The following is a 12,052-nucleotide window of genomic DNA, read 5'->3' on the forward strand; positions in this document are numbered from 1 at the left end:
TATAATGAGATGGCTCCATTTCTTTTTTGTCTGGCATTATGATTCTCTTGAATTGTAGAAAGAATATATGTAACAGTTTTTCCTAAGCGGGCTCTGTACGCTTACACTGCTGATTTAATGTGTCCAAAAAGGCCAATTTAGGATATGTCCCACTGCCCTTATGGAATTGTTTTGTGTTGAATCCCAAAACTAAGGGCTTGTTCAGACATTATTGATTATTTAAAAAAAACAAAACAAAACAACCCAACAAACTTATTCCCAAGTGCTTTGGAGATTACGTTGAAGCAGTGTCCAATTGTTTTCTTTCCACAAATCCGTAGACTTTCACAAGCAAGTTTGTTCTTGTGATACGGATCAGGATAGGACGTGTGCCTACATACATACATACAGATAGAAAAAATGACGTCTGAATGTGTCCTAAGTTATTTATCACAATAGAGAAATCAATGATTTGATATTTTGATGTAGTTCAAAGTGACAACTTTCATAGATCATTGACAAGTTATTTTGAAATCTCTTGCTCCAAAATCTTCAATTATGGCATTTTTTTATACAACGTATAGATGTCATGTTTATTATATAACGTTAGGAGATATTTCTTTAGTGTGTGAAGAGAAAAAGAGATCCAGCTTCTGGAAAATGGTAAAACAATTGTTTGAAACCTTAGTCCATTAAAACCATGGATTTCTCCAATACATAACACTATAATATGTGGAGCCAGGGAGCCTAGAAATCGGTAACATGTTTTGAACACTGACTGCGTTCTTTGTCAAGCCTCAAAGACAACGCAGTCAGCTTTTGAAACGCGTTGCCAATTCCTGGGCACCCTGGCTCCTCATATTATAGTGTTATCTATTGGTAAAATCCGTCGTTTTAATGGACTAAGGTTTCAAACAATTGTTTTACCATTTTCCAGAAGCTGGATCCCTTTTTCTCTTCAAAGACTTTCCACGTTTCAGAGCGTTTTATTCTTGCATGCCGGTGGCTTCCACAGACGAGCTGGAGTACTTTCACTATCGTTATTTCTTTAGTATGACCATTAATTTCCATAAGAATTATCAATAGGGCCACATGCTATTAGTTAATTTAGGCTAAGTTCACACAGTTTGATATACTTGGTTTTTTAAAATATTTATACATAGTCAAGATAATGCAATTTGCAAATAAACTTTGATTCTTTTATATATAAATATATATTCTTGCAATAATAATTACCCCATGCTATTTATATGAATTTTGCCCCTGAGTATTTATGTGCATTAGTGCCAATATTTAATAATCACTGTTTTATATATAAAGGATATATTTTTCTGTCTGCATATATTTATATTTTTACAAGGAAAAAAATTATTTATTGTGAAAATAATCCTTTATTTTGCTTGTTGACTCACATTCATGTCTCTGTTGTATTTAGGTGGAATTCTTATTGAAATTTTATATTTGTAACAATTTTTAATTATAATTGAATAAAAATTCATATTTTATTTCTTAGTTTCTATAGCTTCATTGTTCTGAATATACCAATCAGACATTGTGTGTAATGTTCTAATTGAAGCTTATCCTTGATGGGGAAATAGTATTTGTATGGGCACTTTTTTGATGAAATTAAGTTCACACAGGGCATCTTTTGCTGCGTTTTTGAGGTCATAAAGATGCACCAAAATGCATGCGTTTCCTTCTCCCAGCAAAGTCTGAGATTTTGATTTTGCTGTTTACACGACATCTTTTGTTGGCTGCGTTTTTGAAGATGCAGTATGTTAATTCTTTTTTCATTTTTCCAGCGTTTTTGAGCCCTTCCAATCAATAGATTTGACTTCAAAAAACGCATTGGTAAAAACGCGGTAAAAACGCATTATTTATGTGTTTTTGCCGCAATGCGTTTTTGGTGCATTTTAAGATGTACTCAAGATGCACTGACAAAAAAGATGCCGCGTGTGAACATAGCCTTAGTTAGGGTGCGGCTAATGGCTCGCCATGACTATGCAGCATATTGGGTGTCCGGCTAGCCGCACTATGTCCCTGTTTTATTCCACTCTTTGAAAAGTTTAAACATGACCATAATTCTGTAATTTTCTGGAAGGAAAAGTGTAAACTGTTATGTTCTAGGTTTGTTTGTTTTTTTTTGTTTTTTTTTAATTGAATTTGGGATATTTTAAGCTTATAATCCATTGCGTGTGCATCTTAAAAGTATATTTGTACAAGCTATAACTTTTTTTTTTTTTGTATGATTTCATTAAAATTGTACCTGTGCAATTTAGACACGAAAGCCAAGAAGGTTTGACAGCGAGCTTCCCGATATCTCCTTGAATGACCTGCAGTTTTTACAGTCACTCTGTCCTCCAGAAGTCCAACTTTTCCTCAGGTATGTCTTTGTCTCTCCCTCTATAAATGCTGAATAGGTGGTCTCTTCCTAACAGATGTTATTGATGGACACAGGCGATAAGATGTCCCCTCCTTCACTTTCTTCTTCGTCTCTTCTTTCACTGCAAGAACTTTCTCGGGCAGCCATAACCTCTCCGCCCTGCTTACATTGTACAGTGTTAGATTAACTTTTGAGGAACTGAAAAAGTTTTGCGACGTTTGCAAAACATGCAGGCATGGGAGAGCCGATCAACAGGCCGCTGGAAATAAAGATGTCACTTTTATCTCATAAGATATATAGTAAAGCATTTTTTCACAATTACTACAGAGTTATGGTAAAATGAAATTGTAGCTATTGCTCCTCTTCAAAGCACCACTCCAGCATTTTTTGTTTTCTTTGTCGCTCCATTGGGAGACCCAGACAATTGGGTGTATAGCTTCTGCCTCCGGAGGCCACACAAAGCATTACACTTAAAAGTGTAAACCCCTCCCCTCTGCCTATACACCCCCCCGTGCATCACGGGCTTTTCAGTTTTATTGCTTTGTGTTGAAGGAGGCACACATCCACGCAAGCTCCACATTTTAGTCAGCAGCAGCTGCTGACTATATCGGATGGAAGAAAAGTGGGCCCATAAGGGACCCCGGCATGCTCCCTTCTCACCCCACTCTGGTCGGCGGTGCTGTTAAGGTTGAGGTGCCCATTGCGGTTACAGAGGCTGGAGCCCACATGCTGTTTTCCTTCCCCATCCCTTAGGGGCTCTGGGTGAAGTGGGATCCTAACCGGTCACCATGCACTGGGACCGTGCTCCCTCCGCAGCCCCTGGGGAAATCTGCTGGACAGGAGGCCGGGTATCGTCAGGGACAGGCCCTGCTCCTATGAGGTACTCTGTGTCCCCTTGGGGACGGCGCATAGAGCGCCTGTGTAATGGACACTGCAGCAGCTGCTGGGTGTGTTTGTGCGCCGGGACTACCGCGCTGACCGCGCTTGTTTGCCGGCCGCGCTTATAACTTTAGTCCCCGGCTTTTGCGGCCTAGTACCGCATTCTCCCGCCCCCGGGCCTGCCAGTCAGGGGTAAGGGCGGGACGCTGCACTAGACGTCAGCGCTGAGGGCTGGAGCATACTTTGTATCCTCCTCCCCCCTCACTGAACACCGTGGGGCACCAGATTCCCGCACTTTCTGAGGCACGCCCACGGCTCCCTCCTCCTCTCAGAACGCTGGCAGCCATTCCTATCAGCACGTCTAACGCTGGAGAACTTCAAAGGGGAGACAACACCGAGCTCCACAGCTTTGGGAGGCCCAGGCAGGGAATCTGGTGGTCAAACAACCGCTGAGGGCGGTCGGTAAGCCGCACCTGTTACTAGGGCTGGCCCCCCTGGGTGCCGAAGTGTATATTTATATGCTTATATTGTATGCATTTACTCTGTACGGCCGCACTATTAGCTTTTGGCTATATACCCTCACTGATTGCTCTAAGAGGAGACAACAGCATGTCGTCCGCAAAAAGCAAGGGTGCCAAGGCACAGGCTTACTTTGCAACCTGTACCTCATGTGCGGCAATGCTACCTGCATGTTCCACCTACCCTCATTGTGTGCAATGCTCGGCCCCTGTGACACTCACTCAGCCGGAGTCTCAGCCGCTGGTGGGACCCCCGGCCCAGGTGGAACCACCGGCCTCCACTGTCCAGGTGACAGGGACAGAGTTTGCAGTATTAGCTGACAAACTTTCTGAGTCTATGGATAGATGGTCTGCTAAGATACTAGAAGCTTTGCAGTCCAGACCTGTAACACAGGCCCCGGGCACTGTTGATTCATTGCCCCCAGGCCCCCCTCGGTCGGAGCAGCAAAGTGCTCCTGGGTCGACTCATAGGTCCCACGGGGAGGACTCCGACACGGACCGCAGTCCCAGACTGACTAAGCGGGCTCGCTGGGAGCTTCCCTCGACTTCATCACACTGTTCAGGGTCTCAGCATGAGGACTCTCTGGAAGATGAAGCGGATGTGGCAGATCAGGGCTCCGATCCTGACGCCGCGCTCAACCTTGATACGCCTGAAGGGGACGCCATAGTAAACGACCTTATAGCGTCCATCAATCAGGTGTTAGATCTTTCTCCTCCAGCCCCTCCGAGTGAGGAGTCAGCTTCTCAGCAGGAGAAATTTCATTTTAGGTTTCCCAAACGTACACGGAGTGCGTTTCTTGATCACTCCGACTTCAAAGATGCAGTCCAGAAACACCGAGCTTTTCCGGATAAGCGCTTTACTAAGCGCCTTAATGACACACGTTATCCCTTCCCCCCTGACGTAGTCAAGGGTTGGGCTCAGTGTCCCAAGGTGGATCCTCCAGTCTCTAGACTGGCGGCCAGATCCATAGTTGCAGTGGCAGATGGTGCATCACTCAAGGATTCCACTGACAGGCAGATAGAGCTCCTGATGAAATCCATCTATGAGGCTATCGGCGCGTCCTTTGCTCCGGCATTTGCAGCCGTATGGGCACTCCAAGCTATCTCAGCTTGTCAGTCTGAGATTAATGCAGTCACACGGGCCGCTACTCCGCAGGTCGAGTCCTTAACCTCTCAGGCGTCGGCGTTTGCGTCCTACGCCATGAATGCTGTACTGGACTCTGCGAGCCGTACAGCGGTAGCATCCGCCAATTCAGTGGCAGTCCGCAGGACCATGTGGCTACGTGAATGGAAGGCAGACTCTGCTTCCAAAAAGTTTTTAACCGGTTTGCCATTTTCTGGCGACCGCCTGTTTGGCGAGCAATTGGATGAAATCATTAAACAATCCAAGGGTAAGGACTCGTCCTTACCCCAGTCCAAACCTAACAGACCTCAACAACGGAAGGTACAATCGAGGTTTCGGTCCTTTCAGCCCTCAGGCAGGTCTCAATTCTCCTCGTCCAACAGGCCTCAAAAGGGTCAGAGGAACTCTGATTCATGGCGGTCTAAGTCACGTCCTAAAAAGACCGCCGGAGGAACCGCTCCCAAAGCGGCCTCCTCATGACTTGCGGACTCCCCAAACCGCATCCTTGGTCGGTGGCAGGCTCTCCCGCTTTTGCGACGCCTGGTTCCCACATGTCCAAGACCGATGGGTGAGAGACATTCTGTCTCACGGTTACAGGATAGAGTTCAGTTCTCGTCCTCCGATTCGTTTCTTCAGAACATCTCCGCCCCCCGAGCGAGCCGATGCTCTTCTTCAGGCGGTGAACACTCTGAAGGCAGAAGGAGTGGTTATCCCTGTTCCCCTTCAGCAATGGGGTCACGGTTTTTACTCCAACTTGTTTGTGGTACCAAAAAAGGACGGATCTTTCCGTCCCGTTCTGGACCTCAAACTGCTCAACAGACACGTGAAAACCAGGCGGTTCCGGATGGAATCTCTCCGCCCTGTCATCGCCTCGATGTCCCAAGGAGACTTCCTAGCCTCAATCGACATCAGGGATGCTTATCTCCACGTGCCGATTGCACCAGAGCATCAGCGCTTCCTGCGTTTCGCCATCGGGGACGAACACCTTCAGTTCGTGGCACTGCCTTTCGGCCTGGCAACAGCCCCACGGGTCTTCACCAAGGTCATGGCAACAGTGGTAGCAGTCCTACACTCTCAGGGACACTCTGTGATCCCTTACTTGGACGATCTTCTTGTCAAGGCCCCCTCTCGGGTGGCATGCCAACACAGCCTGAACATTGCTCTGGAGACTCTCCAGAGGTTCGGGTGGATCATCAATTTCCCAAAGTCAAAACTGACACCGACCCAATCGCTGACATATCTCGGGATGGAGTTTCATACTCTCCCAGCGATAGTGAAACTTCCGCTGGACAAACAGCGTTCACTACGGACAGGGGTGCAATCTCTCCTGGAACGTCTCCCTTTCTCGGGCAGCCAAGGCCTCCCTTCAGTGGTGGCTTCTTCCCACTTCCTTGTCGAAGGGGAAATCGTTTCTGCCCCCATCCTGGGCTGTGGTCACGACGGACGCGAGTCTGTCAGGGTGGGGAGCGGTCTTCCTCCACCACAGGGCTCAGGGAACCTGGACTCCGACAGAGTCCTCCCTTCAGATCAATGTTCTGGAGATAAGGGCAGTGTATCTAGCCCTAAAGGCGTTCCATCCGTGGCTGGAAGGCAGGCAGATCCGAATTCAGTCGGACAACGCCACGGCGGTGGCATACATCAACCACCAAGGCGGCACACGCAGTCGCCAAGCCTTCCAGGAAGTTCGGCGGATTCTGCTGTGGGTGGAAGCCACAGCATCCACCATCTCCGCAGTTCACATCCCGGGCATAGAAAACTGGGAAGCAGACTTTCTCAGTCGCCAGGGCATGGACGCAGGGGAATGGTCTCTTCACCCGGACGTGTTTCAAGAGATTTGTTGCCGCTGGGGGAAGCCGGACGTCGACCTAATGGCGTCCCGGCACAACAACAAGGTCTCGGCATTCATGGCACGGTCTCAAGATCACAGAGCTCTGGCGGCAGACGCATTAGTTCAGGATTGGTCGCAGTTTCGACTGCCCTATGTTTTTCCTCCTCTGGCACTGCTGCCCAGAGTGTTACGCAAGATCAGGTCCGACTGCCGCCGCGCCATCCTCATCGCCCCAGACTGGCCGAGGAGGTCGTGGTACCCGGATCTGTGGCATCTCACGGTGGGTCAACCGTGGGCACTACCAGACCGACCAGACTTGCTGTCTCAAGGGCCATTTTTCCACCTGAATTCTGAGGCCCTCAACCTGACTGTGTGGCCATTGAGTCCTGGATCCTAGCGTCTTCAGGGTTATCTCAAGAGGTCATTGCCACTATGAGACAGGCCAGGAAACCAACGTCAGCCAAGATCTACCACAGGACGTGGAGGATCTTCTTATCCTGGTGCTCTGATCAGGGTTTTATTCCCTGGCCATTTGCCTTGCCCACTTTTCTGTCCTTCCTTCAATCCGGAATGGAAAAGGGGTTGTCTCTCGGCTCTCTTAAGGGACAAGTCTCGGCGCTCTCTGTGTTTTTTCAAAAGCGTCTAGCCAGGCTTCCGCAGGTACGCACGTTCCTGCAGGGGGTTTGCCACATAGTCCCCCCTTACAAGCGCCCGCTAGAACCCTGGGATCTGAACAGGGTGCTAACGGCTCTTCAGAAACCACCTTTCGAGCCAATGAGAGATATTTCTCTTTCTCGCCTCTCGCAGAAGGTGGTCTTCCTAGTGGCAGTCACATCACTTCGCAGAGTGTCTGAGCTAGCTGCACTGTCATGCAAAGCCCCCTTCCTGGTGTTTCACCAGGACAAGGTGGTTCTGCGTCCGGTTCCGGAATTTCTCCCTAAGGTGGTATCCCCTTTTCATCTCAATCAGGATATCTCCTTACCTTCTTTTTGCCCTCATCCAGTTCACCAATGTGAAAAGGATTTGCACTTGTTAGATCTTGTGAGAGCACTCCGGCTCTACATTTCTCGTACGGCGCCCCTGCGCCGCTCGGATGCGCTCTTTGTCCTTGTCGCTGGCCAGCGTAAAGGGTCGCAGGCTTCCAAGTCAACCTTGGCTCGGTGGATCAAGGAACCAATTCTTGAAGCCTACCGTTCTTCTGGGCTTCCGGTTCCTTCAGGACTGAAAGCCCATTCTACCAGAGCCGTGGGTGCGTCCTGGGCATTGCGGCACCAGGCTACGGCTCAGCAGGTGTGTCAGGCGGCTACCTGGTCGAGTCTGCACACTTTCACGAAACACTATCAGGTGCATACCTACGCTTCGGCAGATGCCAGCCTAGGTAGGCGAGTCCTTCAGGCGGCGGTTGCCCACCTGTAGGAAGGGGCCGTGTTACGGCTCTATTACCGAGGTATTCTTTTACCCACCCAGGGACTGCTTTTGGACGTCCCAATTGTCTGGGTCTCCCAATGGAGCGACAAAGAAGAAGGGAATTTTGTTTACTTACCGTAAATTCCTTTTCTTCTAGCTCCTATTGGGAGACCCAGCACCCGCCCCTGTTCCCTTCGGGCTGTTGTTCTTTTGTGTACACATGTTGTTCATGTTGAATTGTTCTTTGGTTCATGGTTTAAGTTCTCCGAACATCCTTCGGATTGAATTTACCTTAGACCAATTTATAAGTTTCCTCCTTCCTGCTTTTGCACCAAAACTGAGGAGCCCGTGATGCACGGGGGGGTGTATAGGCAGAGGGGAGGGGTTTACACTTTTAAGTGTAATGCTTTGTGTGGCCTCCGGAGGCAGAAGCTATACACCCAATTGTCTGGGTCTCCCAATAGGAGCTAGAAGAAAAGGAATTTACGGTAAGTAAACAAAATTCCCTTCTTTACCTCTGCAGTGGTGCTTTTTACCTAAGGTCCCTGCCTCTACTCTTATACGCACTCTCCGGCACCTTTACTTTTTTTCGCTGTCTCTGCAGTCACACAGCGCCATCTTGTGACTGCAACTTCTGACTGTCTGGGAGTCGGACGTTGTGTGTCAAGCTCTCAATACAAGAGAGGCTCTAATAGATTTGCATTGAGTTGTCACCTTTGGTGCGTTCCATGGAACAGCCAGCAAGTTACAAACTGGAGAAGACCAATGGGAGCAGTGTGGATAACAAATCGAGGGTGAGTGTAAGACAAGGGTCAGGGGACTTAAGGCCCCGTTACACGCACCGACATCGCTAACGAGATGTCGTTGGGGTCACGGACTTCGTGACGCACATCCGGCCTCGTTAGCGACATAGTTGCGTGTGACACGTACGAGTGACCGCTAACGATGCAAAATACTCACCAAATCGTTGATTGTTGACATGTCGTCCATTTCCCAAATGTCGTTGCTGGTGCTGGACGCAGGTTGTTCGTCATTCCTGAGGCAGCACACATTGCTATGTGCGACACCCCAGGAACGACGAACAACACCGTTCCTGTGTTCTCTGGCAACGAGGTGGGAGTGACTTTCATGCGGCTGTTCTCCGCCTCTATTGGACACCTGCTGTGTGACGCCGCACGAACCGCCCCCTTAGAAAAGAGGCGGTTTGCCGGCCACAGCGACGTCGCTAGGAAGGTAAGTATGTGTGACGGGTCCTAGCGATATTGTGCGCCACGGGCAGCGATTTGCTCGTGACGCACAAACGACGGGGGCGGGTGCTTTCACGAGTGACATCACTAGCGATGTCGCTGCGTGTAAAGCGCCCTTTAGAGTTAAAGAGGTTGTCCACTACTTCAACATTGATGGCCTATCCTTAGAATAGGTCATGAATGTCTGATGAATCAGGGTTTGTCACCCCAGCCAATTAGCTGCTGTCTGTGCTGACGGCAGAAGCAGGCAAGCAGAACTGCTCCGTCTTCCGTCTTATGAGAGTGGCCGTGGCCAGCTACTGCACCTATTGATTTGAATAGTAGGCATATGTGAAGTAGCCATCCGCAATCACTATCAGTTGACGGGCCAGCTCCGGGACTGAGCATTTCCGCTTGCCTGCTTCTGTCATTGGCACCAACAACAGCTGATCGGTGGGGTATCGGACCCTGGCGGATCAGACCTTGACCTATCCTAAGTTAATGCAGCACTCCAGAGGTTAAAAAAAGAAAACCCGCTGGAGTGCTGCTTTGATATCTGCTACTTTTTAAGGGTATTTTTATGGGATCATTGTCAGTCCACTGTTTTCTCCGTTTGTCCACTTATATTTTAGTCACTATCCATATGCATCCTTCTCCAATTTCCCAATTGTTGCTGGTCTTTTTTCTGATTTAATTACCCCTAAGTAGTTACGTCTTATTATCACATACTTTAGAAAACTAAAGGACTAAACTAACAGGAATTACGTATCGAATGAAATTTCTAAATTTATATTTCATGTTGCTTTTTGAAAAAAAAAAAAGAAACCAAAAAGCTGTAAAGTCCATTTTTCTTGCTCCCATTGCTTTTGACATTTCATATCGCTGCAGCGGTGAGTCATGAGAGCAAAGCAGGTGGTGACCTGGATCAAAATAAATCTTATTAAATTATGGTTGCATTCAAAAGCCGCACATAGGATGTCTGGCATTGAAAACATTGCGCAAAACAAGATGAATCCCAAGATGAGAAGGATTTATGGTTTGCATGGTTATACAGCTCTCTTTTTCAACTTTAATAGTTTCATCAAGCAGAAGCCCTTGGGGACCATTGGAGTTTTCTATTCTCTATAAAACAGAAAAGTGGCATTTAAAGAGGATATGTCACGGAGACCAGACTTTTTGTATATCGGGGCATCTTTTATATGCCATAATAACTTTAAAGGGAATTTGTCAGCAGATTTTTCTGACCGCACCATGAGATAGGGACAGAGACCCCGATTCCAGTGACTTATCACTTAGTATACTGGGTGCAGTAGTTATGATGGTCACAGTAGCAGAGCTCTGTGTATATCCCCGCCAACACCACACCTTTCTGTGTACAGTGTATTGTATTTCCATGGGAATGGATGACCTCTGCGCTGCCGGTTACCAGAAAGGATCCAGGATGGAATACATGAACAGTGGTTTGTCAACGCGTTTCTGAGTCAGTCTGACTTCTTCAGGATAACCACATGTGGTTGTCCTGAGGAAGCAATTGAGTTGACTCAGAAATCCTGGATCCTTTCTGGCAATACATCAGCTCAGATTTCATCTATTCCCATGGAAATACTATAAATTGTGCATACTGTAGCATACTGAATTCCCGTACATGAGTTCTTGTGATGTACACCACTTACACCTGCCTGCTGTTATTCCCTGATTAGATCCTGTTGTTCTTAACTGTTTTGTACAATGTATAGTGACTGAGAGCTGCTAATCAGTGCTGAGGAAGTGGTTGGACTTCCCTGCACAGGCCAGATTGTCCTGTAGTGATAATCTCCTGCTAATAAAACACTGCTTGTATTGAAACCGCAAAACATAGCTCACTAAGTGACACATCTCTTTAGTCAGGGTCTCTGCTCCTACATTATGGTGCTCTCAGATTACATAGAAAAAAAATTGCTGACAGCTTTCCTTTAAATATTACGTAGTTTTTTTTTGGGGGGGGGGTTCTAATGTATTTTTCCTTTTTTACATGTCTTTCAGATCACTGATGGTCTAGTTCCTGAGACCCCCATTGATCGCTAAAACAAAAAAAATTGTTACAAAATGCACTTTTCAGCAGGAATGAGCCTTGAGTCCAGTCCTTCATGAGCATGTGCACAGAGTGTTCTCCGAGCTCATTGACAGTCATTGAGTCTGTACACTGCGCATTGTCTGTCTGCTGAGCTATGTGCTTCAGAGTATATTTTTTAGTGATCGGGTTGGAGTCTCAGAATCCAGACTGCCACCTATCTATAGGACATTAAAGTAAGGGAAAGTAAATCTGTGCTTCTGTTCTGAAATTGTGGGGCTTTCTATTTAGTGATGACATTTATGGTCTTTACAAGGCGGCATGGCTCATGGGATCCTCAGGGGCGTGTCTTTAGTCATCTCTTATTAGTCGGCGTTATTACCCTCTGAACAATGCTCCATTAGTGAAAGCTATAAAACTTCGCATTAAATTAAAAGGGCCGGATCTCTGAAAGCGAATGGTGGATTTAAAAATAAAAACACGCACTGACAGGCAGTAGGAATAAGATAAATGCAAAATCTGGCCTCTTTTAATTTAGTTTAAAAAAAAAAAGTGTTTAAGATATTGGATGTCGCTTCTTGTAAGGGTGCAGTGGGCTTTCGGCAACTCTAGAACATTAGACACAGAGCAGGACCATACACTGGGTGCAGGAGGATTTA

The 12,052-nt window shown here is 47.3% G+C and overlaps 1 protein-coding gene across 2 annotated transcripts in view; it reads left to right on the forward strand.

Annotated features, from left to right (window-relative positions):
* The window catches only part of RB1CC1 (RB1 inducible coiled-coil 1), a 261,745-nt gene that overhangs the window by 127,276 nt on the left and 122,417 nt on the right, over window positions 1-12,052 (forward strand). For both annotated transcript variants that reach the window (XM_075353273.1, XM_075353274.1), the window contains exon 12: window positions 2,259-2,362. In XM_075353273.1, coding sequence (XP_075209388.1) covers window positions 2,259-2,362 — 104 coding nt within the window. The remainder of the gene's footprint in view (window positions 1-2,258; window positions 2,363-12,052) is intronic.

The sequence above is a fragment of the Anomaloglossus baeobatrachus genome, chromosome 6, assembly GCF_048569485.1.
Source record: "Anomaloglossus baeobatrachus isolate aAnoBae1 chromosome 6, aAnoBae1.hap1, whole genome shotgun sequence".
NCBI classification, from domain to species: domain Eukaryota; kingdom Metazoa; phylum Chordata; class Amphibia; order Anura; family Aromobatidae; genus Anomaloglossus; species Anomaloglossus baeobatrachus.